The 27974-nt window shown below is 34.0% G+C and overlaps 5 protein-coding genes across 7 annotated transcripts in view; 1 reads left to right on the top strand and 4 right to left on the bottom strand.

Annotated features, from left to right (window-relative positions):
- Window positions 1-75: 75 nt before the first annotated feature.
- LOC114731052 (rho guanine nucleotide exchange factor 8-like) lies at window positions 76-2518 on the top strand. The gene is made up of 7 exons (XM_028918180.1): window positions 76-358; window positions 480-620; window positions 738-892; window positions 1000-1074; window positions 1306-1566; window positions 1666-1986; window positions 2093-2518. The coding sequence occupies exons 1-7, from the start codon at window positions 76-78 to the stop codon at window positions 2516-2518; spliced, it is 1662 nt and encodes a 553-aa protein (XP_028774013.1).
- Window positions 2519-3017: 499 nt separating this feature from the next.
- Window positions 3018-5549, bottom strand: LOC114731051 (protein ABIL2-like). The gene is made up of 8 exons (XM_028918179.1): window positions 5463-5549; window positions 5278-5360; window positions 4217-4364; window positions 3985-4084; window positions 3823-3859; window positions 3549-3697; window positions 3304-3371; window positions 3018-3216 (listed from the first exon to the last, which is right to left on the bottom strand). Exons 1-8 carry the CDS (start codon window positions 5547-5549, stop codon window positions 3130-3132), a joined length of 759 nt encoding a protein of 252 aa, XP_028774012.1. The 3' UTR covers window positions 3018-3129.
- Window positions 5550-9027: 3478 nt separating this feature from the next.
- LOC114731058 (proteinaceous RNase P 1, chloroplastic/mitochondrial) lies at window positions 9028-13581 on the bottom strand. Its single transcript, XM_028918186.1, has 7 exons — window positions 11827-13581; window positions 11656-11745; window positions 11373-11554; window positions 11152-11272; window positions 10853-10921; window positions 10515-10644; window positions 9028-9481 (listed from the first exon to the last, which is right to left on the bottom strand). Exons 1-7 carry the CDS (start codon window positions 13573-13575, stop codon window positions 9264-9266), a joined length of 2559 nt encoding a protein of 852 aa, XP_028774019.1. The 5' UTR covers window positions 13576-13581; the 3' UTR covers window positions 9028-9263.
- A 3169-nt stretch (window positions 13582-16750) lies between these two features.
- LOC114731062 (uncharacterized) lies at window positions 16751-18595 on the bottom strand. Its single transcript, XM_028918193.1, has 3 exons — window positions 18421-18595; window positions 18082-18200; window positions 16751-17046 (listed from the first exon to the last, which is right to left on the bottom strand). The coding sequence occupies exons 1-3, from the start codon at window positions 18546-18548 to the stop codon at window positions 17027-17029; spliced, it is 267 nt and encodes an 88-aa protein (XP_028774026.1). The 5' UTR covers window positions 18549-18595; the 3' UTR covers window positions 16751-17026.
- Window positions 18596-20934: 2339 nt separating this feature from the next.
- Window positions 20935-27974, bottom strand: part of LOC114731059 (protein tesmin/TSO1-like CXC 5) — a 29466-nt gene continuing 22426 nt past the window's right edge. For 2 of the 3 annotated variants that reach the window (XM_028918188.1, XM_028918187.1), the window contains 5 exons: window positions 26534-26893; window positions 24137-24237; window positions 23973-24067; window positions 22059-22478; window positions 20935-21560 (listed from right to left, as the gene is read on the bottom strand). In XM_028918188.1, the coding sequence (XP_028774021.1) occupies window positions 21322-21560; window positions 22059-22478; window positions 23973-24067; window positions 24137-24237; window positions 26534-26893 (1215 nt within the window). In that variant the 3' untranslated portion in view covers window positions 20935-21321. Of the gene's footprint in view, window positions 21561-22054; window positions 22479-23972; window positions 24068-24136; window positions 24238-26533; window positions 26894-27974 lie in introns of all 3 variants that reach the window. The other variant, XM_028918190.1, reaches the window with a different exon arrangement.

The raw sequence follows: 27974 nt of genomic DNA, 5'->3' as shown, positions 1-27974 counted from the left end.
CGAGGTTTTAATCATTGCAGGAAAAAGATGCAGCTCTGTGAATGATGATTCTTGCTTGTTCCTCGTAAACCCAGAATGCAGAAGGCAAGGTCTTTTCATTTCAGGCGGATTGGGAAACGAATCCACCATTTAATCTCTGATGGTTCTCGTCACGATAGCGACGAGGAGGAGGAGGAGGAGGATTATAGGGGTGAAGCAGAATCTGATAATGAAATGCCAAACAGCTCTAATGGCAATGAGAGTGAATCCTCATTGGGAAATCGTCAAGTAGAATCTGCGATTCATCAACGGCATAATGTTTCACCTTCACCTACTCATGGGGAAGCAGTTGGCCCTAAACCTTCCAAGCCACAAACTGGTTCGTATCTAAACATCTCAACTCGACATTGTGGAGTTCTATTCCTTGAAATTGTTTAGGTGTTACACAAGATGATAATCAAAACTTTTAGAATAGTGTAAATGTTTTTTCTTCACGTGATGTTCTATCGTGTTTGTACTTACAGAAGTGGAGATGATAAAGGAAAGATTTGCTAAGCTGCTTCTGGGAGAAGATATGTCAGGTGCTGGAAAGGGAGTTTCTTCTGCTTTGGCTTTGTCCAATGCAATAACGAATCTAGCTGGTATGCGTACTTGCAAGAGGAAAAATGGTTCCAAAGTGTTTCATTATAAAAATAAATGAAGCCTTACTGAATATTTGGTGCAACATTTTGCTTGGCTGTGAAACATTGCACATGCAGCATCTGTTTTTGGAGAACAATCGAAACTGGGGCCAATGTCTGCAGAAAACAAAGCAAGGTGGAGAAGAGAAGCTGACTGGATTTTATCTGTGACTGATCACATTGTTGAGTTTGTTCCTTCAAAACAGATAGGAAAGGATGGGACGTGCATGGAGGTGATCATCTGGACCTTCATTCTCTCATCTCTTCGAGCCAAAAAATGTTATATTTCGGTTTCAGTTTGGTCAGACATACATAATAATTTCAGTATTTGACTTTATAGATCATGACTACCCGGCAACGAATTGATCTGCTCATGAACATACCTGCCTTACGCAAGCTTGATGCAATGCTTATTGTAAGTAGCTAAATTTTACCTTTTTTCTGTCCTCCTAATCCATTTGAATTAGTCTGGTATATGATCTTGGAACGTGCATCAGTATTAATTCTATCAGTGGTGGATCCTATAATGTGTATAGATTCTGTAGACTCTCTCCTCTCTCTCTCTCTCTCTCTCTAAAATTTACAGGTAACTTCTAAGTCTGTCAATTTCACACTCCCACTAACAAACTGGATTACGATGGAACAGGACACGTTAGATAATTTCAAAGATCAGACTGAATTCTGGTATGTTAAAAAGTGTGATGATGATCCTGAAGGTAAAAAGAGTGACAAATGGTGGCTACCGACTGTTAAAGTTCCCCCAGATGGATTATCAGATGCAGGAAGAAAATGGCTGTATATCCAAAAGGACTCTGTCACCCAAGTACTCAAAGCAGCCATGGCTATTAATGCTCAAGTACTATCTGAGATGGAGATTCCTGAAAACTACATTGAATCTCTTCCTAAAGTAAATACATATCTTGATGAAAATTTATCAAGAGTTAACAAGGAGTCAGTCTGTTTCATGAAATATATGGATTAATTTTTGCCTTGGTATATTTGGCAGAACGGTAGAGAAAGCCTTGGTGATTCAATCTATAAATATATAACAGAGGATTACTTTGATGCTGGACAGTTCCTCTCAACTATGGACTTGTCCTCTGAGCACAGGGTTCTTGACCTCAAGAATAGAATTGAAGCTTCTATAGTGATATGGAGAAGAAAGATGACCAACAAGGACAGCAAATCTTCCTGGGGTTCAGCTGTCAGCCATGAGAAGAGGGAGCTCTTTGAGGATAGAGCAGAGACCATATTGTTGTTAATTAAACAGAAGTTCCCAGGACTTCCACAATCCTCACTTGAAATAAGCAAGATCCAGTACAATAAGGTAAAAATACACCATTACTTGCAACTTATCGTTGTTTTTTCACCTTCTCATCCAATAAGGTTTTTCATTTTGTTGATTGGACTTCTTGTTGTAAAAATTCGCACAGGATGTAGGACAGTCCATTCTAGAAAGCTATTCAAGAGTGATAGAAAGCTTGGCCTATACAGTGTCATCAAGGATTGAGGATGTTTTATATGCTGATTCCATGGCCCTAAATCCATCAATGGCAGGACATAACAGGAGGCTTTCAGTGGATGATGACATGGGCCGAAGCCCTGAGGAAGATGCAGAGAAGTTTAATTCTTCATCAGATACGTCATCCTCCATGACTCTCTCAGATTTCATGAATTGGCCTTCTTCTAATGGAAGGGATGATATGCATAACTCTGGAGACTTGGATGAAGAAAACTATAAAGAAAACGAGGAAAAGAGTTCAAATAAAACTCCCAAGTACCCCAAGAAATCCTACTGGGACAAAATTGAGCATTTGTATGCCATCAAAAGTCCCATACCTCGCCATCGATATGAATGACCGGATTGAAAAAATTGGATATTCTCAATTTCTCTTCTGAATTTACAACATAATTTTCTGAAAAAGATGATTTCGGTATATCCAACCCACACATTATGGGGTGAATTACACTTCCAATGAATCCATCATTCTTGCTGTCCATGTACGAGTGAAATTGAGAAGATCCAATGCCGAAGAGGAAGGAGAAAAGGAGAGGAACTCACAGCAAAAAAGGAAACCAGGAAGAAAACATTCACTGTGCAGGTGTAAATATTCAGGCTCGGCCCCATATTTTTTGTGTAGTAGTCTTCTTTCCTCTGCTCCTTAGAATCCAATAGATTGTGTCAGTGCTGGCTGTTTGTATATTCTTTATACTTTTATTGTCATTTTGTTCAATAATAAATCTATATAGTTTTCTAGGCATTTGGAACCTGATTATTCCTTAAGAAAATCTTCAAGTTCAACGAATATTAACAGTCTGATATGCTAAATCCAAGTCCCTCTGTATCAGGAAGGTCTTCCCTATCATAATTACAGAGGTAAAAACCTCTAAAAGCACGTGACCAAAGATAAATATCACCATAAAAAAACACAGAGGACTGGAAAATGAAGAAACAGGTTCTCCGGTTCAATTACTGTGAGTGCTTTCTTGGCCGTATGAGCCATAACTTGTCACTATTACGCAATGATTTTCTATGGCGTCCAGCCTTCTCGGTCACCTACATGTAAAGTCATTGGACATTAGAAATTAAGAGCCACAGAGCAAAGCCAGTTCAAATAAGGTAGATTTCATGAGCCAAACTCACTTGGAAATGAAATGTTTGATTTGGGATTTTTGTGAAAACCGACAGTACATCCTGAACAGGTACCACATCTGCAGATCAAGTATTGTCAAATCCAGAAAGCAGAAGAAACTTATGACTAATTTAAAGTAAATTTTTTAGGATTTCGCTAATAGTTTTTTCAATAAACACATGACACTCTGAGTAAACTTTCGAAAGATCTCATCATGTTTGATAGCGGTAAGTTTGGCATGAAACCAATATCTTACCTAAGGCCAAGTTGGCGTGCCCCTTAGCCGTAGCAGTGGTTAACTTAAAGTTTGGATTTGGCTTCTGTGTGTACATAAAAAGTGGCAAATCCTCCTCCTCAAGCAAAAGCATATCTTTAATTTTTGAAGGAACTTCACTTCCAGAATCCCTGAGTAAGATTTAAAAGAGAAGAAAGAATGAGAAATGCCTAGGAATTATAGCAACCTCTTAACATATGGCCTAACATCATTTAACTATCGGATTCTTCAGGGCATTAAGTAATGAAAGAAGTACCTCAATTTTTCACCGCGTGACCCCTCACAGGTTGATGCTGATCAAAGAATGGAAGTAGAAAAAGGAAAATAAAAAAGAATTAGATAAGTGCACGAAAATAACAACAGCATAGAAAAATTTACTGCCTCTGAAAAGTATAAAGGACTATCAGGGAATACTTACAAGGTGATAAGTAACGTGAATGGAATCTTGGCAAATTGTCACTCCACTGCATTTTGGAGAGGGCAAGGCTATTAGCATATTCTTCACATGAAAGCAGTCTCTGTCAAAAGACACCAACTTCAGCAACTAATAACTCTTCTCACTTCATTTTAATGTTTTTGCAGCAAAGGCTACGTCTTTGCTTATTATGCTGGCCAACTCTATTTGATAAACATACTATATATCTACTCACTTGTTTGAGGCAGCTGATGCGTAATTCAGCCTCAGAAAATGCACTTGTTTGAGAAATAAGGGAATCAAGATTGGCTGAGACATTCCCAAGATGATCAACGACAGTTACCATGGCCCCGCATAGGTATTCTTTTGTGTTCTCCAGCACTCTGCAAAATGTAGAAATCCTAGTCTGTCACAACATCCAGAAGCCAAACAAAGCTTCCAAAACAAGAAAAAAGAATCAAGAAAGAATATCAACCGCTCAGCATGTTCTGGTTAGGCTCAATGTGAGAGTCAAAGTCACAACACTTCAAGTGTACAAATGAGTAACTTTATGTTTTGTGCTGCTAGAATAGCTTCCATTTCTGCCCTTCCTAGAGCTTTCAGAGTTGGGTTTAGTTTGAAAATGGAACAACATAAAGAACAGCAGAAAATTTAAGATGCTAATTGTTTAATTTTAACACGCCCTTGTGCATTATGTGAAGTTACATGGCTCTAAATTTACTTTTTCTACCCAACAACTGTCTGTTATTTGGTATTGACTGATTTAAATTTGACCATTCTTGATCCACATAAGGGTGACTTTCCCAACGTAATTTTTTTCGTCCATAAGACATAAACCCAAGGCCTTGCTTAAGAATATGAAGTCTCGTTCCTTCTCTATATTTTTTAATATACACACTAAGGAGTGAAACTCAGGTGTAAATTGGCCAAGATTGGAGAACATATACATATAATATACTAGTCGAAACTTAATTACTATAAATCGATTTTGAAATAGTAATAAACTCATTGTTTTTGCATTCCACATTATAATTCTTTAAACATTTCCCCTGCATTATATCATTGCTGTTTTCTTCAACAGTATTTTCACTTACATCCTGTGCATTCAGAGAAATCGTCTCTAGCTGAAATATTTGGAACCAAACAGTTGAAATATATGATTTTAAAATAAAGAAAGAAAGTACATTTATCAACGGAAAAAAGGGCAATAAAATGAAGGAGACAATGAATGCATCACATGATAACTTCAAAACAGCAAGTTATATGGCTATGGAGGAGGGGTGCGAAATGACTTACTCTCTTTTCACTTTGCTCTCTAAGAATGTCGTTTCACAGTAATATGCAGCATCACGAAGCTGAGACTGAAGTCCTCGAAGTTCCTGCAACCACCATGAACCAAAAGAAAAAGGCAAAAAACATTTAAAAATGAACAGAATAAAATCGAACCCCGTACTCTATAGCAATGCATGTAAGATACGAACCTGAAGGGACTTGGCAAAACGCAAGTTTTCTTCTTCTACCTCAGCTTCTGGGTTTGCACAGGGCAATGCAGAAGATATGGGTTCCATATTCAAGTTCTTCTGGGCCATAAAATTCCCTTCTGGACACAGACGGAAGAAGATGGGTTTTGCGAGCTATGGGAGGTTTTCTGTGAAACGGTGAGAAACAAAACTATGAACAATCTGAGATTCAGTATCAGCAGACAGAAAGTGACATAACAAGTTTCAGTCCCGTGATATTCTGTTCTTCTATTTCCTGAGCTTTCAGTCTTTCAAAAAGACGGGAAACAGCTAAACAATGGTCATTTGGGACACTGCAGTGAGATTATCAGCTGGGAATCTTGTAATAAAGACAAGGTTATTGCTGCAAATTCTGAAGCATGGTCTGATAAATACAAAACAAATAATTTCATTCCTCAAGATTAAATGCTTTTTGAATGGGAAATGGGGACGACAATGGCCTGGAGAGCTCATGGGTCGAGAATTAAACGGCACATGCACAGCTTCATTTGTGATAAGAAAGGTAGAAGTTACATAAAGTTTGATTTTGGATGCTTCACTTTATAAACTGCCTCTTCAGCCTTGACAAACACTATTGACATTGAAACCTCAAATATTGACAAGAGTTTGGATAGATTTTGTAACCCAAGAAAAAGACAGATAGATTAAGTTTCAAAACTAATTAATAATTATTTTTCGCTAACAATTTTGGACTTAAACAACTAAAAATATATTTTATGAAATTAAAAAAATCAAATTGAAATTTTGTATAAAACTAGAGAATAAAAAAAAACAAAATAAAAAACTACATTTCTACTGAAAATTTATTATATACTGCTTCCCCATGTGCTTTTTATAAAGATTTTTGAATGTTTCATAACATAAGATATTTTGTTTGAATCATTAATTTATTTTACCTAGTATTTTTCATTAATTACAGAATTTCATAACTGATTAACTAAATTGCTCTAACTAATAATTTTTTTAATTACAGATGATTATATGAAATAAATTTGTTGAAATAATTTTTTATTAATAAAAATGATAATATTTTAAAAATAGAAGATATGTATAGTCAGCATAAGTAGAAAACTTAATATAATAAATATATGTAAGTATGGTCCTAAACTTTCTTAACGTACATTATAGGTGAGAATATATATATAAAGCTCCCTTCTCCTAAAAGGGCGCTTCACATGCACAGATCGAAGCACGGTGTCGGTGATGATTACTATTAATATGCATTTTCTTAAATAAAAAAGATGTTTTTATCAGTTTGATGCAACAAAATGTCAATGACGATAATATTTATTTGTCTAAATTATACGTATTATATTATTTATATAGTATAAAATAATTTAAATATCTTTTAGCATAAAATAGTCTCCTTTTAATTTAAATATATATATACACGACTCAGATTAGGAATGTCAATGTACACGTTGAGTACTGAGAAATGCTAATCTTAAGAAGCTCTCAAACCTAAAGTGATGATCTTTGATATGTTTTTCATTTAGGGGTGTTTAGATACCAAATCATAATTTTAAAAGTAATTTTATGATATATAAAATAAATATTACCTCTGGTCCTTAATATAAGACTCCGTTTGACTTTTTATTTGGTCCTAATTATAAGACCCCAATCCATTTTGTCTCTCATATTTATATTTTTTTTCCAAAATAGTCCCTCTAATAATGATAGTTTTAGCCAATACACTTAATTAGCAAGGATATTTTAGGAATGACAACACTTATTTATTACAAATAACTAACTTAACTTACTTCATTAATCTCCTCAAATAAGTCAACTGGGTCTTATAATTAGGACCGGAGGTAGTATGTGAAAAAAAATTTATCTTGATTTATGTAAAAGTATTTTTTAAAAGGGTTTCTAAATTGCACCAAACACCTCTCAGTACTCACAAAAATAAGTCAACCTTTTGGTTGTGCCTTGGTTGGACAAGATCTTGCTTTTTTTGTGGTAAAACAAAATACATGCAAGAAATAAAAAGACTCCCTTTTTTTAAAAAAAAAATTAAAATCAAACATTCCTTTTAATTTTAAATATAAGAGTTAGATTAATTTTGTTTTGGAATTGGCTTTTTTTAATTAAAATTCTTTGATGTTTCGGTTTTTTTGAAATTGAAATGCAATATTTCTTTCTGAAATATAATATTTTGGAAAGAAATATTGCATTTCAATCAACTCTTTCAATCTTGATGACTTATTGAAGAAATTCAAAAAAATTAGTTAAATTAGTTTTGTTGTAAGAAATATACGTTGATTTCTTTAAAATATCTTTTTTAATCATTTGTATTAGAGATATCATTTAATGAATACTTTTTCAATATGTATAATCAATTTAGATAGTTTGATAACAATTTTATAAATTTGAATTCTAGAAGGCACACTTGTTAAGAGAGTTTTCATTTTAATACTCCTAGCCTAATAGAGATCAGTCTCAAATTTAAAATAATTTGAGAGTATTATGAGTTATACAAAAAAAAATTATAAATTTAAAAAATAAAATGAATTAAAATTTCATATTTAGAACTAAATTCAATTTGCCGTCTAACTTGCGATTCTCCCCATTGGAAAATAGGAGCATAAGTTTGTGAAGGAGAAGGTAAAAAGAGGGCTATCACAAACACAAAAGGGCCTAAAAGGAAGGAAAAATTGAGATCCAATTCAAAGCAGATCTGAACAAAGCCATATAAAAGGCCAAGGAATGTAAGTCTGGCTTTTTCCTTTCCCTCATTTCTTCAATTTTTGGAGCTTCATACAAAATGCATATATGGCAAAACTTGATTTTCTGGACAGCCCCTTTTTTTTTTTGGCAACAACTTTTGTGAAGGAACAAGAATTCAATTCATCAAGTTGATCTAAAGACTTCGAAGAGATCTGTTGATGATTTGTTAGTTAACAGTAAGTTTAAGGATTTTGTCATTGATGAAGAGGCAGCTAACCCTATCTAATTATACAAGACTTAATTGTTATTATTTTATTAATATATTAATACTCATCTATACAGTCTTTATACATCTTTATGAAAAGTTTACCAATTTACCAATTTGTAATTTAAAAATTTTTTTTTTTGGCTCAAGTCATCCCCTGGCAAGGAAAAAAACGATTCGCCCCTTGGATTTGAAGTCCCCCAATTGAAAAACAATTGAATATAATGGACCTAAATAGTAGGAATAATGTAAATACAAACATAAATATGAGATAATACCTCCGGTCCTTAATATAAGAATTTGATTTTTATTTTAGTTCTAAATATAAGACCCCAATCCATTTTATCTCTCATATTTATCTATTTCTTTCAATATAGTCTTTATAATAATGATAGTTCTAACTAATATACTTGATTAACAAAGATATTTTAATAAAGACAATACCTATTTATTACAAATAACTAATTTTATTAGTTTTCTTAATCCACTCAAATTAGTGAACTAACTTTTATATTAAAAACCGAAGGTAGTATAACTATAATGCAACATACAAGACCCAATTTGTTTGACCTTACAAACCCGCCAGGTAATTTCCAAGAATTTACCTTTATCAGCACAGTAAATTGAGGACCAATTGACAAAGCAGTTATCCAAAACCATTGTGAGATTATTTCAAAAAATTGTGCTAGAACTATTTTATCCCCTTCTTAACTACCATTATTATACTCATCCTTAAGCTATACATACAACTTATATTGGAGCTTTACATTATACCTAGGAGTCAAAATTAATAGGGTATCATTCATGGAACTGAATATAAATAATGAAATTCATATCTGAAAATCAATGGTACAGCCGCCAAGAAACTCTGCAGCTTCAATTTCAGTTAACAAGGTCCTATGATCTGACTCCAGTGACCCTGATGCTGAAAATATATCCCTCAGACTTTTGTACAATTTTTGATGTTCCTCCTTTATTCCTTTGTGCTTCTCATGTTGTAACTCCGCAGTAGATGCAGCTTCAGGAGAAGATCCCACGCATTCTTCATCTTCACAAGTTGAGAATCCATATCAATATATATATATATATATATATAGAGAGAGAGAGAGAGAGAGAGATGCAAAACATAAATGAATAAGGTGTCTACTTAATGGAAGATAATGAAGGATGAGATAGCATAAACGAAGTCAGCAGACACAAGAAGTTCTGCACTAAACATGAGCATTTATAATACAGCCACCGTCACCATATTATGAATGGCTCAAGAAGAAAACTAGATTTTATTTTCAATATAACAAAAAGAAATTAAGTGGGTTCAAGAAGTTGGATGATCTAGAAAGGCCAAAGAAAAAGTAGGGTGAAGAAGAAATTGGCAGAAACAGAGACAAAAAGAGGGGAGAAAACTGACAACTGGTGTGAAATTTTAACATCTCAAATCCTTTTTAACATACACTACACCGGGGCTCTTTAAAAGATGCCCTAAAAAAATTAAAGAAAAGTCGGAAAATACATAAAATAAGATCATATATACAACACACACAACTAAAATATCTGAAGATTAAAGTTTCCTCCACCTAGAACAAATTTTCCCAAATTCTCCCATTTTTCATTAACATGTCAAAGGAAAAGAAAGAAAATGTAAAATATAGGAAATATGAACCTAGATAATATATATATATATATATATATATATATATATAAGATATAATTACTAAACAAGTTACGAGAGACGATTCGAAAAAAGGAAAAGCCAACTCAAGATATTGTTTCTGTAACATTTGCGGACACCTTCCAATGATCCATCCCAAGAGGTTAGCATAGTGATTGATGAGCAGATGTGAAGTCAGATGCATGGTGACAAGCTTGAATCCAAACATAACATGGACAATTTGTTGGTCTAGGCCACCAAATATTTCAACAGCTTACAGTAAAATTATAGAGTTTTGCTTTAAAAAAAAATTATCAAAGAAGGCTGAAATCAATAATAAGTACGTCATTGAGTGAAGACTCTAGTTTGAAGAATAACAGTGTAAATGAACTAGATACTGTCTCGAGTGATTGTTTGCTGTGTCAGCAGTTACCTTCAGATATTGTTGAAAAATTTTGTGAAGCCTTATCTGATTTACAACGGGTGATGCACAGCCATCTTCTTTCTGATTTAAAATCGTCCTCAGACTTAACCGGAATATGCCAATGGCCTTCCTCTGATTCCTGCTACAGCTATTGCAATGTTATATTTCCATTGTTTATTTTCTTTTTCCTTGCTTGTATTTATTTATTTTTTCCTTTTACTCTGTATCTCTAATATTTAAAACTCAAACCAACAAAGGCTTACAGAAAAATCAAATTATTTTGTGTTTTCAATGCTGTTCTTTTAGAAAAAGCACAAGATATTTCCAATACTATATGGGTCACTTACCTGAATTACAACAGAACAAGGAGGGGGCATGTGAAACTCTGGACCAGTATCAGAGAAACTAAAATGTACCTTGAGTTAGGAAAAGAGATAGATCCATGTTAGAATGGTCATATTTGTACCCGTTCTTGGATTAAAAAAGAGAAAAGAGACCAAAAAAAAAAGAAACTAGGCCCAGCTTTAGACACAGTAGAATAAAAAACAATACTAAACCTTTTTTTTTTTTTCCACAAAAAATATATGACATCAGCATCATATTGATTAAGAAAAAAAAAAATATTTCCCTTAAGAGCTTTACTCACTTGATGTCTTTCTTTCCACTTGGGGAAGATGTCATTTCCCAAAAGTTGAAATAAATGATCTCTCATTTCATCATTGGTCACAATTAAGCACCTGAATTTTATAGCTGCATACAACCAGTACCTGAAGGAGGGTTAGCATGCGAAGCACTTGTAAGCTATAATGAGTAAAATAAATAAATAAGTGGAAGTGAGAATAAAAATTGTCGAATTTTGTTTCTTACCAGTCATCATTTGATCCGGTAGGTGTGGCATAAAGTGCATCAGCATTTTTCCACTTCTCAATTAATTCCCTGTTGAATGGTTCATCCATCTTGTGCCCTGTAATACGCTTATTATGCAAAATAACAAGTGGATACCTCTTTGAAGGCAGCTTCTGACGTATTCCGTTAACAACAACATTTATCTACAGGTTTTATACAAGGAGAAAAAAATTAATAAACACAATAGAGATGAAAACAAGAATCCACAAAGCAAACCAGGATTTTCCTACATTCAGTAACTTGCCTTGGATGGCATGAATCTCCTTTGGCTGAAAAGTCCCACATTTGCAGCATCAACCACTGCTTCAAAAGGTCCATAATAGTCAAGCCATTTCTGCATTTGACAGATTAATTTGTTCCGCTTCCTCAATTAATAATAAAACTATAACTCATTTGCATTGTTAGTGTTTCTTACTTGGAACTTCTGAAAGTTTGACCTTTTCTCTCTCATTATAGCAATAGATGCAACAGAGTTGGCAAATTTCTCTGTTTCAACGGGATCTAGATCAATAGTGGCCAAATGCTCCCCACAGCATTTACACATTCCATCAGTAGCAACAGTTGTATGGGAAATTTCCCATTGTCCCTTACCCAACCATCCCTGCCCATGCCAGCCTCCACCATTATTTTCTATTGTTTCTTTCATCAATCTCTTATCCCATTTCCTTTTCCCAACCCTTGAAGCTTGCTTGCTCTTGAACCAATTAATAACCACCTCTGCAGTAGAGGTTGAGACTTCCCTAACAGTAGTTCTTAGTCTATGCAACACATAATAGACCTTGTCACTCTTGCCGGCCAAAATGCTTGCTCTTAAAAGTGCCTCCAACTCGGGCTCCTCTGGATTGACACCATCTTCCAGCATTTGTTTTTCAACAGAAACTGCTTTTTCCACATCTCCATTATTGCAAAACGTGAAGAGAGCAGGATCATAAGATCGCAACCGGGGATTAATTCCCAGCATCTTCATTTGCTTCACCATCTCAAAAGCCATGTCGCCATCACCCATTGACATGGCTATTCTAGCCACGGACGTTAAGGCTGCTTCATTCATTGTGACCCCCTCATTGCGCATATTCTCATATATCTCAAACCCCCTCTTTAGAGCATATTTCTTGACATCTTCACTTACCAAAATTTCATGGTCCTCTTGGTTGTATTCAATATCTTGAACAGCTGAAAACTCATCACCTTCCTTCCTAGGATGAGTATTCTGTCTTAGCAATCCATTGCAGGACTTGGTCATTTTATCATTCGAGTTCAACTCTGTCCTATTGATTGTTTCATTACTCTTCGCTGTGTCAACTAGTCTCTCATCCGTATTACTCCTACTTAATTCCCTTTCATTTTTATCTATTAATTCCCTGAACTCTAGGGGACTCACAACTTCCTTAGGCAAAGCCAATTTTTCAGAAGTTCGACTTCCACTTCCACTTTTAGCTGGTCGAACAACACCAACGGCTGCAGAAGAACAAAGATACAACAGCACTGTATAGTTGTGCTGCCCCAATTTGATTCCTTTACTTCGAGCCTTATCATACAAAGATAATGCCTCCATTACATCCCCTCTTTTGGAACACTGATCCAAAGCAACCCGCAATTTGACTTCTGGAGATTCGTTATCCTTCTTTGACTTCTTCTTGTTCCCCTTTACTACCTGATTTCCATTGTCTTTCTTCTCTATTTCCTCAGTAATTCTATAGTTACCACTAGCTTCCAGAGACTTACCCTTAGAGGACCGAGAGGAATGCCCAGAATTCATTCCCTTCGTTTCTCGATAAGCTGGGGTTTCCCTGGTATGTCTCGAGAACCTCTTTCCAGATTTCTCCTCCAGAACTGAATCAACATGATTTTTCACTGTATTTTTACTGACCTTTTTATCTATAGATTTCGCTGAAGAATACCCACGTCTAATTTCTTTCTTTCTGTCGATACTTTTAGTGTTTACGGAAGTTCGTCGTTCTAAAGTACTAAACTTTGGGGCTGAAGCTTGAGATTTCACATGATGAAGTTTTCGTTTATGGTTGGTTTTGAAAGGAAAGGAAGTGAGAGAAAGAGAAAAAAACTGAAAGTTAGAAGTTTTGAGCGAGGGATGGTACCTAGGGAGAGAGAAGGGGATGAATTTCTCTTGATGCAGCTGCAGAGACATGAAGGTAAAGGAGGCCATATGTGGCCGTTGGAGGAGAGCTTCCTCTCAAAATGTCGATATCGTCTTATACGTGGCAGGCTGGTAACTTGATATGATAAAAATGTCCTCTACTTTTACCCAAAAAAAAAAGAGGGAGGAACTGGAGGGCACGAGAGAGAGAGAGAGAGGAATTGAAAAGAGTCTGCAATTTTTAAATTACCCTTGCATCTCCGTTGACATGGGTCAAGATAAGGAAGGAATATATCTCGAGGAAGTGGATAAAAATATATAAGAAAATTACAAGTTTAAGAAATTAACAAATCGAACAAAACTAAATTCCATCAATTATCCTGCTTCCTTCTTTTTAATTTTCTTTGTTGCTATGCTACTCCTCTTTGTCAATCGTCAAGGAAATATGCTCTTGAAATTAGATATGGGCATTCGTGCGTAAATCTGGGGCATTTCAACAAGTGAGCATAACATAGCTACGCCATGAATCAAAAAGGTTGGGCCTAATAAGAGAGATTAGTCTCTCACAATGCAGTGAACCAAGATTCAAATACTTGTTAAAATAGGAAATGTACTCATATTTAGTGTCCGACAATGTCTTAAACAGAATTACCTCTAATAAAAGAATACCTATACCTAAAAAAAAGAAAAAAAAGCTACTTGAGAGATGCTTCTGTTCATCATGTACAAGGATTTATAATAAGAAAAATTAGTATGAATTTCTGTACAAAGAAAATAACTATAAAAAATTTTTAATAAAAAATGAGAAGTTGTCTTTTTCATTGAAAGTCATTATGGATTGTTGTTGTTATTGAGATCTTTTAAAAATTATGTTCTTTTATTATGGCTTTACAACAATTCTTCCTTTATAGCATGTGAATACTTAAAATGAACACGAGACATGCCTACTTAAGAAGAACGTGACGATTGTACCATAACAATAGAAGCATATTCTATACTCATCACAATAATAAGCATGAAGTGTTTATTTTAATTTGAACCATCCAAATTAATTTTGAATAGAATTCAAAGCAAAGATAATATTTTAAATAACACTTTTTTAAAAAAATAAATTTATCATTAACAAATTACACATTAAAAATTTTAAATTTGAACTATTTATATTAGATATTAGATGATCTAAATATGATGACATGATGAGAGCACCCGTTTGAAACTGAAGCATGGGCCGTGTCCAGAAGCCTCAAGTTAGTTTGGGACATTGGTTTAGGAGAGTCATTTTAACGGGTGTTTGGATGGAACAAAAAACACTTTTAAACAGTATTTTCATGAAAATTGAAATAAAATTTTTTTTACATACTCGCTTCTTATACATAAAATCAATTTTAAGACCATCCTTAATTAGAATCGAATTCTAACACTTTAATGGACATGCCGCTGAAAAATAAGATGGAGGAATCTTGCTGTCTTCTTCTTCTTGTTTTTTTTTTTTGGAAATGGGGACATTAATGGGCTTCTCTTGGGATCTCAAGCCTCAACATATTTCTAGCGAATTAAACCATGTTGCAGGAAAAAACCAAAAAAACCGTGTTGCAAAGGCTCTTGCTAAGAGGGACCTGTCTACTTCTTCTAATCTGAATTACCTTTTTTGAACTGAAAAATGTGCCTTCGAGGAACTAATTATAACCAAGCACTAAATCATACTCCTCCGGTCCTTAATATAAGACCCATTTAACTAATTTAATTAGATTAAGAAAGTTAGGTAAGTTAGTTAATTATAAGAAAAGTGACACATTTTTTCTAAAATATCATAATCATCCTTCTTAATACCTCCTCTCTCTTTTCTACTTGATTATGGTTGAAGGAGTATCTATAGGGGTAATTTAGAGAATATTGATAAATGTGAGAAATGAGTCTTATATTTAGGACCAAAACCAACTCAAGAATTGGGTCCTATATTAAGGATCGGAGGAGTAGTTTAATCCTATTTATAAAGTGGAGAGAGAAAAATTTTTTCTTAATATCTCATTAGCTTTTTAACATAAATATACTGTTTTGTCCTTACTTATTGCAGTATAGATTTTGTTTTGTTTTCCCTAAAGATGTATAATATATTAAATAAGAGTAAAGTTAAAAGTTATTATATTTTGAGAGTTAACAATTTAAATTTTTTTTTTAAGAGGAGCATTCCACTAATGACATATATCACTCATACACGCAAAAGTAGTTAGTACACAAAATGTATCTTCTCCTGTTTATGTTCTTATTACCATTTTGTTTTTTTCCTGTTGGGTATAATATTATTACCAAATTCTTTAATTATAAAAAAAATTAATAATATCAGAACAAGTGTATAATTTTCACAAACAATTATATAATTTTATAATTAAATTTTACACTTGTAATGATATTATTGGAGAACTATATACTCGCATGTTTTAATTTGAAAATGTAAATAGGCACGAAAGAGCATATTCGCCCGTCATAAATGTAAAAAAATTTAATTAGGGACAAACTTTAATTTTAAATATAAGACATCAACTTATCTTATCTCTTATATTTGTCATTTTTTCCCAAAACTACCTCTATTAATTACTGTAGGTATACAATCAATAAGGATAATTTTTGAAGGAGAGTATTTTAAGAAAACCAATATAAATTTTTTTTTACATAAATAACTTAACTAATTTTTTAAATTTTCATAAATTAGTTATCAAACTCCTATATTTATATTTAAAAGGGGAGAACAGTAGTGATGAGTACAAGTTATCAAAGATAAGAGAGGGCCTTTTCATCATATAACAAGCCTTAAGTGGATAGGAATAATTACAACTCTATGAGATGTATGCAGAAAGAGTTGCCAAGTTTAGCGTATCCTAAGCCACACAATCCAACACAAAATTGGAGAAGCTAATGAATGAGAAAAATTGATTGACGTGCAACGCTCATTCAAATGAGAGTGATTTGTTGTACTTAATTAACTTTCTCTGCTTTGCAGAGAGCTTTTCTATCTGATATAGGAGATCAACAGCATGCTTATGGACCCCTATACCAACACTTCTATGGTTTCTGTTTTTCCATAGCCATTTGTACTCAAAAAGAAAAAAACGCTAATTCTAACTTCCAGCCATGGGAACAGAGCCTTTACAGTACACTGTGACGTCTTCCTCAATGGACAATGTGGTTGAAGATGTCATCTCTAGTTTGATAATGATTTAGAAATGTCATAGTTTGTACCAATAAATTAAAACCTTATATGCAATGCATAACATTATTACTTTGACAAAAAGGTTAGCCAGTGCTAGGAAAATCCCTTTCCATAAATAGATTATCATAAAATGAACCTATCTAGCAAGTAAGCAACATCGGTTGCACCACGTTTTCCTCGACAATGTCAGATGAAGCATACAATGTCAAAGACCTTAAGAGAACAATAAAAGGCAAACATGCCAACGTGAGCCCTAGCATACCACCAACGGGAAAAAGCCACGGTGCACCAATTAGCAGCAGATAGGTACTGTCATAAAGGCATGGAAATACCTGTAAATTGGAGAAAGAAAGAAAAGGATCCGTGAAGCTCTTGAACCGCAAGGAAAATATGCATCTAAACACAATTATCTTATCAAGTATTAGTTATAGAGCAACAATTATTAATCAATTCGCAATTTAATTATGCCAATACCACAACAGCTATTTAACTATGCAGGCCAGCCTGATTTTGAAATTCTCACAGTGTATAAAGGTACATCAAAATAGCGTTTATTGCAATGCGGAATTTTTCAGAAACAAATGCAATCACCAAAAATTAGTTATTGTAGTTCCTTAGTGCATAATATTTCTTCACAATAATCATATTTTTGGAGTTGACTTCCGAGAACAGTTGAAGTTATCAATAGACAATGAACAGAGTTTTCCTACACTATTAAAAGCCAGAAAATCATAGTGCGACTACTATCAATTAAATTCAGTAACAACCTTGGATAACACGTTCCATCCTTCTAATTTTCGAACTGAAGCTATATACAATCAAATGAAAATTATATAAATAATTAAACAATTAAGCGTCTCTTTACCGCCACCTTACTTTCTACCAATCAAGCTGCCTGGAAAACAGACCTCAATTTAACCAATCCAAGTAGGAATGTCAAAGTATATAGACTTCTAAGGTGTTCGAAGTCCTCCCAATTTTTGATTCCTTCATTCTCAACTACCCAATTTTTTTTTCCCCCCTCGAACGAAGAACATTAAATAAGCCAAACACAGAGTTGAGTATAAAGGACCATAGCATTAAGCCAAGTTACTCAGATGAGGCACCAAAAAAAAAAAATTGGAGTGGGAGTACCCAATTCCGGGGGACAAATTATTACATTTTCAGTTGTGATAGAGAAAACAGCAATCAAATCCACAGATAATATTATAGTATTTCTCTGGGTCCAAAACACAAACAGATAATATGCAGCAACGGAGAGGTGAATTTCTATGCTAAGAGATCTCCTAAATGATATTTCGCCATGAAGGTTCATCTCACATGAAGCAACTACCAAGCAACATTGCCCATCAAATTAATGAACGCACCTTGAGGAACTAATCCCCAACTCCCGGATTCTGTGGACAAGCTTGATACTAACCGAGCCGAAGCTACTGCGTTATGCAACGGCATCATTGATCCCAAGCAACCCAACTCCACCGGTAACCTGGTCGAAAGGGGAGAAAAAACAAATAAAAAAAATCCCAGCAAAAGTTTTCATGGGGCAGTCCATGAATATCAAACCAGTATGAAGCTTTTTAAAAGAAATAATTTGAAGGTTATGAGAATGAGGGGAAAATCATATCTTATTTCTCGGGAACCCAACAAAAACCGAGCCAAGACAAATAATCAGGTTGAAAGAAAAATGCGAGGGAGAAAAATCTGACCGTGAAATGCGAGAAGTGCGTCGTAGAGAGGCTGAGTTGAGGGGGGATGAAAGAGTGGGTTTGGCGAGTCTAAGAGCAAGAGGATGTAGCCGAGACGACAACCTAGACACGAGCTTTGAAGTTGCCATTGTTGAGCCGAGTGGCTTCTGCCAATACTACGACCTTTGGCCGCCTCTTCGCCCTCTTTTTTCTCCCAAAGGAAATGCCTCAGGCCGCGATGGGCTGGGACCGCGGCAACGGTGTCGTTTTGCTGTCTCCGCTAGTCCGCTTCCACAAGCTGTTAGGGCAATCGAGAAAAACTAGGAGGAGTAGATTAAAAGGAAAAAAAATTCTAAGGATCTAATTAAAAAGCAGGTTAAATTATAAGGACCAAGAATTAATTTTCCCAAAATTTGATGGCCAAAAGAAAAACGGGATTAATGTTCCGTTAAGCATTACTTTCGATACCAAATGAGCAATTCATATACTCTTGTCGGTTTAAAATATAGGACAAATTTTATTTATTTACATTTATTAAAAAATTAGTTAAAATCAATTTAAAACAATAAATATGTAATGTATATATTTTTCCCCTAAATATGTTTTTATAATGAAGAAAATAAGTAAAATAAAAAATAAATGAGTTAAAAAGGAAATAGAATATGTAGGAATAAAATTAAAAAAAAAAGCTCATTAAATATTCAGACAAAAGTGAATGTTATCTTATGAAAAAAAAAATCAAATCTTTTCAATAAAATTTAACTTATATTTTGAACAGGAAGGAGTAATAAAAAAGGGGAAAGGGAAGCAAGAAGAAGCAAGTGATGCCAAGGGGTGACTTTTATTTTTTGAATAATTTTTGTATTGTTTTTTTTCCTACTTCTATATAAAATAATTTAGGGTTTGTTTAGAATAACAGTGAAACATACAATATAAATATATGATGAAAATTTTATCTCGATTTAGGTAAACATACTTATAAGCACCAATCACAAGCAACTCCCAACAAGCACTTGTTGAGATTCCAGTCAATAGTCATTCCACATGCAGTTTTTTTTTTATAAAAAAAAATGCATCTTTTTGTGCATTCATGAAAATCTCCAGGCAAGATATATGCAATGCAACTTTGACATTATTCATTTACAAATCTGATGTATTCTAACAATTTTGGCATGCAAGTACTAAAAAATGAAACGGATTGTTATCTGATTACTCCAAAAACAAAACTTGCTCATGCAATTTCTTTCTTTGTAATGTTTTTTTGGACGCATATACCGAACAAGCATTTGCACTTCTGCAAATCATAATTACAAGATAAATATTTCAAATGTTAGCAAAGTTAGGCTCCACTGACTTCAGAAAATCAGGTCCCAATTCAAAAGCAAACTCATAGATGAATTCTCTTAGGAAAAATTAATCATTTGATCTTTATAATTTCTCTGAGTTTGTAAATCAATTTGAATCTTTATAATTTCATTAATTTTATAACTCATCCTCAATAGTATCACATCAGTTGATAACATGAAAATCATCTTCATCTGATGTGGCACTAATAAAGATAAATTACAACCTCAATAAAATTATAAGGAATGAGTGGCAATGAGTCAAAGTACAAAAATTAAGTTACAAATTCAATGGAACTATAAAAATCAAATAATTAATCTTTCCATGCTTTTATCATCTCATGTCTACAAAATTGAACTATCAACCAACGGGAATTGGGTCAAGTAGAATGGGTTAGTTCCTCATAACGTGGCGAACTAAGGTTCGAATCCCCGCTGGGAGATGTACTCACATTTAGTGCCCAATAGTGTCTCGAATAGAATTACTTCCATAGGAGAATACCTATGCTTTAGCAAAAAAAAAAAAAAACTGAACCATCAGCCTCAATACAAGACCAATGTGGCAATATACCCTATTGCCAAGGAAATTTTCTTCCCTGTTTAAGGTTTCCTCAAATGTCTCGTTGGTACATAATTCTCTCTTCTTCCTCCCCTTTTTCTTTTTGAGAAAATTACTACATAGTCCTAAAGAAATAATATAATCACTAAAAAATCTCATGACAAATTAACGACAAATTTTAGCATGTAAAATGACAATAATATTCACACTGCTCAAGTGTCATTTAGACTTTTTGGTGATTATATTATTCTCCTTGGACTTTATACTCATTTTTCTTTTGTTATAACATTTTAGCTTTTTTTTTTTTTAAAAGAGCAATGATTATGATACGCTCAAAGCACAGCTTACATTCTGCACTTATTAGAATAAAAAAAATATTAAATAAAATAAGAATAAGAAAAGTTATCATTCTCCCTAGAAAATATAAAATCTTCAATGATAAACACTAACCCAGGATTTAAGCCAGAGTCAGCCATGACCCACGACGAAGACAGCAATTTTGAATTATTTGGGGTACAAAATTGCTTCTAAGGGACTTTCAGGCAAAGCAATATCCAATCCGAACCCCTTTGGAGAAACAAAAATTAAAAATAGAAAATATTTTTATGTACTGTGCTCGATAAACTATTTTCCTTTATAAGAGGGAAAGTGTTAAAACTAACTTATTATTTTTCAAAAATAACCCAAGTTTAAGCTACAAAAGTCATCAGACTGCAGAATCTAACTAATGTTATATAAAATTACAACTTTGTAATTTACATTCTGATCAAGCTATGATGAGGAGCTGAAAAATTAATTTAGATCTATATGAATCATAAAAAACAGAGCAAGAGAAACTGTAAAAGGAAAAAAATTATTGATCCTAGATGAACGCTCTGGGGGCTTGTATGAAACCCTCTCGCCAATGACATGCCAGAAAATGAAGATGGCAGTGTCTATAAAATGAGGCAAAAGTTGTTGCATACCTTCATGGATACTTCAATGGGTACCATTGCACATTATTCTGTGTTAGAATCCCTTTTACATCTCCTTTTCACTCTTAGCCTTGCTTTCCCCATTTTCAGGGACAAGGCTACCAGGAGCCTCTGAAGCAATCATGTTCATACTAGAGGCCATGGGTGGCACAACAGCGTTGACAGCTCCATTACCGGTGGCTCCCTGCTGATGCGCCGTTTCAGCATCAGCATTTCCACTGCCATTGTTGATTGCCTCCTTCTGAGTCTCTAATTCACTTCTGGTTAATGAAGAACATTTTGTTTCTGAAATTGACAATAAATAGAAAATTAAGTCAGTTTTTCACAACACAGTCATGCAAGAATGATAAAAGACAATACAAGTCTGTCGTAGCACAACAGTACTTTTCCGCCCAAATTAACTAAGAGCCCCCTGACTACATATTTAAATTCAATTTATCGGAAGCCATTCAATCAAGAACCATTCCATACGATAATGTCAGATGAAGTCCACCGTTCAAAGCATGAAAATTTTATAAACAGCTGACTATTAGTTATTAATCCGGAATTCCCATTTTTCCAACTGTAGAAAGAACCATCTTCATTTAGAATATGATCTGCTCAATAGATTCATGACCAAACATTCAAGTAGGGGATGGTAACGAGGATGAACTGTTTGATAGAAACTGCATAAAAAGAGGCTATCGAGTGTTGTCTCAAAGTTGAGGGAAAGTAATGGCAAGTGAAAGTCAATGATCTATTTGTCAAAGCCCAAAGTTTCAGAATGAGAGAATGTTTACTTGCCATTTAATTCTCCCATTGTGATGACCCGATTAAGAAAATCTCTGAACTTTGTCAAAACAATCCTTTCTTGCTCTGCATAAACCTCTGTCATGCCTTGTCCGTAAGGAGAACGCAAAGATGTATTGCAAGCATGACCCATTGAACCATTAGGGGATGGAGCTGTCATGAACATTGTATCTTGCTCATCACACATCAAGGCTAAGGTTCCAGGAGACATTGGCCTGCTTTTTGGGGCATCAGCCCCATCTGAACTAGAATTATCTGGGCTGATTTTATCTGTTTGGTTTGCACTTGAACAGTCATCAGCCATAGCTTTCTCAACATCGCCTTCCTTTCGACTTGGCAATTGCTCTTGAGTTGAAGAAGCCACGGAAGTTTCCACCTGATCTTCTGCATTCTTTTCCATTAACATTTTCTGGTCTGCTCATTTTAGACATCAATAACTATGAATTAGACAGAGAACTAAAGGCCAGTCACACCAAACTCTAGGTAACAACAAAAGGCATGCATTGAATTTAAAAGTACAAGGTTCAGGCCAAAGAAACTTATTTGCCTAACATATATTAATATCTACTCCTGAGAAATTCAGAAGCAGGTAAAGGTTACCACATATTTTGGTTCAGAAACCAGTTGTCTAAAGCAATTGATTCCCGTTTCTGCTCTTATCATAGAGGAAACTAGTGATTTCAGCATACTTGTCCATTGAATGTGTTTGAAATCAGTAATCACTCATTTATAACCTAAATCCTCAAGAAGTATACATACCATGTCCATAAATGCCTTCTTGGCTGTTGAAAGAGAAATATACTTTTCCCCTCAGGAATAACAGCTTTTAAAACTTTATATACTAACATACAACTTCAGAAGAATCAAATTCAATCTAATTAAAATAAAATAGAAAACAAAACCTTAATAGGCCTTGCTCTAGCATTTTGAGTCTGTGACATTATGCTATCATTCATCTCCATTCAGTAATCTTGATATCTTGTTATTTATATATCTTGTGGGAATGCAACTTCAACAAGGAATTGAACTCAACTCAAGGACGGCAATAATCCCAGGCATATAGTATTGTGAGATAAAGAAGGCAACAACATCTATCTATCTATCTATCCATCCATCCATCAATCAACAAACAACAGCGGTTTAATGTATGAACTAGAGCAAAATAGAAATTACCCCCTCCATTCCTATTTATAAGTCTCAGTTAACTAATTCATAAGAGTTAAGGAAGCTGACTACACTTAAAGAAGTTCCTATAAATAGGAACAGAACTAGTATGTACATTTAATATTTTACAACTAATGTACAGCCCATCCAGAACAGAAGGAAGTCAGTCGTTCAGCAGCCAGCTCAACAAGATAGCTAGACATATTCAAGTTAACATACTTGCTCGCGTATCAACATTCAACACAAGAGTCATTTAATCAACAATCAAAGTTAAGTAAATTTAACGTACATGCACAATGAACATTATATGTATTCCATGTAAATCCCGATAAATTATTTCAAGGCACTGACAAAAAGAAAAAAGAAATACACGCATGTTCTCTTTATGCTTCTAGCAAGTCCCCCAAAATTAAATACCCTCTGCAAAGATAATACTACAAAATACTTATTGGTGCAGATGGCTATTGTCCAACAGATGTAAAACTAGAAATTGTTAAAAATTTTCTGAACACACGCACAAGAGCACCGTTACAATCTTATGTTTTAAATCCTCTAAAATATTTGCTGTAATAGCTCAAACGAAACCTCAAGTTCAAATAACAATAAATAGAATTATTGGTCTCCAACAGATTATACTCAGGCACATATACTATTGCATCTGTGCCAACACATTCGCACACAAAAAAATGCATGAAAACATACTGGTCATTTAAACATAACTAGCATGACTAGTGATTAAGATACCTGTAAGAGTCTTTGCAGCTTGTCCTGATACTAGCACCAGGACGGAGCAAAGCTCCTTCAAGTGGTGTGGTTGTATGATGTCTGCTAAAAGGGATCTTCAACAAAAATTCAAGTCAGTAACCACATTAAGCATGCTTATCTCAATCACATGAAGATAATTTTACCTGTATGTAAATTTAGAAGGCCCTAATGTTGCAGCTCCAACACGGGCACCAGGGACAGGAGACAAGGATGAGGACGGTGTAGGACTTTTGATATGGTTTGCCTGATTAATTTAAAATTATACAATTAATTACACTGCTGAATAAGACATGAAATATATTTTATGTGAACATGCACTATAAACTGCACAAGGTCATTATGATACAACAATATAGTTGATAAACTTTTTGAGAAGTTAAAGACATCATAAACAAAGTCTTAACTCCAGATAAAGCTTCCCTCTGCTCCAGCCTATTTCAAATTTGAAAGTTAAACATGTGGCCAAACAAGAAAGTAATTATTGAGTCTAAGGGCCCGTTTAATACAATGAATCAGACCACATAGTATAAATTGATAATCCCTCCAGTCCTTTCTATAAGACATCTTTTAGAAGATTTTAGCTTTCTTATTTATACAAATCATTTTGCAAAATTTAGGCATTGATTGATATGTCTTTTCTTAAAATGCCCCTAAAAAGAATGCTTTCAATTAATTAAGAGTGAGGGTGTGTGTGTGTGAGAGAGAGAAGGGCATTTAATGAAGGGCATCTGTGAAAAGATAAGATAAAGACATCAACTAATTTTCTTGGTTTGTGTAAAGTATGTAAATTTGTCTTATAATAAAGAACAGATTGAGTACAATACATTACGAGCTTATCTTATTCGGTGAAAGTAATAAATTATTTAAACTTACTCATCAAAGAAATGGTATCTAATCAAGCCTAAGGAGGAGGAGTTAAGTATGATGAGGTTTTGATGGATAAGGCCTTCTCAACACTTTTACATTCTTAACCTCACCCATAAGGCTGCGCACTAACCAGCAGCTTGATCTTCTCAGTTGCATCGAAACAAGCTGGGTCAGGACCCAACCAAAAAAATTAAGCAGATTGAGTCAAGCGTTGCGTCAGCCATGTTGGCTAGTTCTATACATCTTGGTCTAGTATTACAATTTTTTGAGAAATTATTTTTCAAGGCAAATATACTCCCTCGAGTCTTATCCAAATAACCAAATTGTGTGGTTTAAAATTAATTAAAAGTAATAAATATGTAATAAGTGTACAATTATTTTCCAAATAAACCTTTATTTATAAGAGGGTGAGAGAGAAGATGAAAGAGGAAGTATGGGAAAAAGATAATGCAATTAATTAGGAATAAAATTGGTAAAAATTGCATTTAATGCTTACACAACTCCAAATTGTATCTTATAAAAAGGATTGAACTAATTCAATAAAATGGATCCTATAAAAAAGACCAGACAAAATAATTTACAAGGACTCACATGTGATTCTTTTTTGAGAGTCCAGTCATAATTTTTATCAAAAACTTTGGTAAAGAAAATGGGACAGCCTAGCTAAATTCTGAACCGAACAAGGTCAGGCATGAACAACAAATGTAAGATCATATTATATCATACAATGTATTATCTAATAGCGTCGTACAGTACAGTCTTGAAATTTTATTCAGTTTTGTCCTATACAACATATCAAACAGGCCCCAAAAGGAGATAAGCCTTTCAAGTTTTAACATAAAACAAGAAATCTGCATTATCATAAAATTAAGCTTTTTGAAAGTTTGTAACTTCTCCCGAGATGAGTCCACAAATATGATTCTTATAAATCTTAGAGAGCGACCAAGCTTAGATTAGTGAGACCTAGTCAACTTTATTAACTGCATATTCTAAACAAAATAACAGAAGCGTTAAAAAAAATGCGTGAGGAGAAAAAGTTATGTGACTATTGACTGAGTTTGTTTGGATTAACATAAATATAACTGAAATTTGTAAAAACTACAGTTTGCAAACTGAAGATGGAGTAAAGTTAGTGTAATATGATTTATGTTTGGATACTCTTTTATTAAAAAAGCCAATTTGACAAACTGCAACTTGTATATAATTTGATAACATGAAGAAAAAAATATTAGAATTATAATTATAAAAATAAAAAGGAGTTAATATATTATTGACAAAAATATTTGTAAATCCTAAAAAAAAAAATCATATATAGGATTTAGTTATTATATATGATATACAATTACATGTATTTAATAAATAAAAATATATATAAATTAGAAACAATAAAATTCTAGAATGCGTTACACCCAACTATTGGTAAATGAAAAGCCAAAGGCCACAAGAAGTAGCTTTTGCCCTAACTTAAGTTTTGGCTGAAAAAGTCATTTGGCCCAATGGTAATTGCAAACATAATATCTTACACCCAACAAGCTTTTCGGGGTCATAACCTAGGTTCTAGGCTTGCAAAAGGTATGCCAAACAAGCACTACATGTGGTAATGCCCCATAAATCAACCAACAACCTTAGTCAAAATCTACTCCAGATCAATTAATCCTAAGAGAGAGGTTTACCTGTTGAAATTGGCCAAGCCTGCCAACAGATGTGTCCTTGCTTGTTGGCCCAAAGAAGAGTTCCTGGCCTTTTCTTTTCTTGGACACTGGAGGGGATGAATAACCAGAAGATCCAATTGCTCCGGTTATGGCAGCATTTGCTGCCTGCTGGATATATGCCATGTTATTATTCTGATCTCCATGGAACAAAGCTTGTCTCTCTTCACTTCCCTCAAAATTTTTGCAGTCCATGCATTTACAATTTTCAGAGCAAAGAATGTTGGCTTGGAAGCACTCACAGTACTTCTTGAGGCATCCAGATTTTTTGCAATGGCACCCCTTGTTGTGCTTTCCAAGTATTAAAATTTCACCAGCATCCTCCTATATTTATTTCACAGAAGGATTTGTGACGTTTAGAGATTAGATATACCATAAAAAAGGTTGAGCACCTTAAAATTTCTTTTCATAGAATAAAGCTAGCGAGTTCAGAAACATATATTTCTCAATCTGAAGTATATGTGAAATGATTTGCCAGATCTCAGCAACTTCCTGTCCAAGCTCAATTAGTTGTCCAGACACTTGGTTCAGAAAATATCATCAAAATTACTTCTGATTAAAGTTTAGCATATACTCACGTTCTAATCTTCATTCCTCAAAAGTTAAAGGCAAAACTAAAATCGATAAATAATTAAATGCACAAGTGACATCGATAAGAAAATTTGGAATGTCAAAAAAAGCATTCATTAAACAGTATCACTACTTGAAAATAAAATCAACATACTGATACAAAAGCGGCTGGAGGCAAGTAGAAAATCAGCAACATCATCAATATCAATGTAAATCAATCCGGTAAGGATCTGTACTATTTATGCCATCAACAATGCAACTCCCCAAAAGTTTTTATTCTTTCCAAGTTTTCTCCACATTTAATTGGACTCTGAGCAATTATGCTTTTCATTCCTTCAATATTTCTCCACATATTTTAGTGGGGTCTAAATGTTGTGGGGGGGGGGGGCTTCAAGAAGCCTTGAAGTTGTTATCCCTTCTGTGCAGAGAAAAAGTTTCTAGTTATTTATTGTCAAAAGAACTTGTAATTTCTAAAATTTGTAGCACCAAGAAGTTCATCTTTCAGTCGTAATCAAAAGATCAAAAGCCATTATTACTAAGGGTGCAATTGACAGAATGGGCAATATTTCCCAACTAAAATAAAATGGAACTTGTTGTCAAAAAATAAAAATAAAATGGAACTTCATAAACGACAGGACCAGAATTTTGAAACTCACTTTGTATAAATGTCATATAAACTGATGCTATGCACTATTAAGGAGGAGTTTGGCAACCCTCAGAATCACTTTAAAAAAAGTGATTTTACGGTGTACAAGATAAGCATATGAGAGAAGTTTTGTCTTGGCTTACATGAAAGTACTTTTTTTATGTGATTGTGGAGTTGTCCAAACACTCC

The sequence above is a fragment of the Neltuma alba genome, unplaced genomic scaffold, assembly GCF_004799145.2.
Source record: "Neltuma alba isolate B1F8T4 unplaced genomic scaffold, ASM479914v2 tig00012799_pilon, whole genome shotgun sequence".
NCBI lineage: Eukaryota > Viridiplantae > Streptophyta > Magnoliopsida > Fabales > Fabaceae > Neltuma > Neltuma alba.
Note: the sequence above shows the minus strand (reverse complement) of the source record. Positions and strands in the feature narration are given on the sequence as shown.

Bases quoted from the DNA above. Each gene is read 5' to 3' on its own strand.
- LOC114731052 (XM_028918180.1), top strand. From the start codon at position 76: ATGCAGAAGGCAAGGTCTTTTCATTTCAGGCGGATTGGGAAACGAATC. The intron at 621-737 runs GTATGCGTACTT...TTGCACATGCAG, and splicing joins TGCAATAACGAATCTAGCTG to CATCTGTTTTTGGAGAACAA. The intron at 893-999 runs GTGATCATCTGG...TTGACTTTATAG, and splicing joins AGGATGGGACGTGCATGGAG to ATCATGACTACCCGGCAACG.
- LOC114731051 (XM_028918179.1), bottom strand. From the start codon at position 5,549: ATGGAACCCATATCTTCTGCATTGCCCTGTGCAAACCCAGAAGCTGAG. The intron at 4,085-4,216 runs GTGAGTAGATAT...GTCTTTTGACAG, and splicing joins GCATCAGCTGCCTCAAACAA to AGACTGCTTTCATGTGAAGA. The intron at 3,698-3,822 runs GTACTTCTTTCA...AATCTTACTCAG, and splicing joins TCACGCGGTGAAAAATTGAG to GGATTCTGGAAGTGAAGTTC.
- LOC114731058 (XM_028918186.1), bottom strand. From the start codon at position 13,575: ATGGCCTCCTTTACCTTCATGTCTCTGCAGCTGCATCAAGAGAAATTC. The intron at 11,746-11,826 runs GTAAGAAACACT...TGTCAAATGCAG, and splicing joins CAAACTTTCAGAAGTTCCAA to AAATGGCTTGACTATTATGG. The intron at 10,922-11,151 runs GTGAGTAAAGCT...TCCTAACTCAAG, and splicing joins AGTGGAAAGAAAGACATCAA to GTACATTTTAGTTTCTCTGA.
- LOC114731062 (XM_028918193.1), bottom strand. From the start codon at position 18,548: ATGGCAACTTCAAAGCTCGTGTCTAGGTTGTCGTCTCGGCTACATCCT. The intron at 18,201-18,420 runs GTCAGATTTTTC...CCTTTCGACCAG, and splicing joins CGCACTTCTCGCATTTCACG to GTTACCGGTGGAGTTGGGTT. The intron at 17,047-18,081 runs GTGCGTTCATTA...TCCAATTTACAG, and splicing joins TTGGGGATTAGTTCCTCAAG to GTATTTCCATGCCTTTATGA.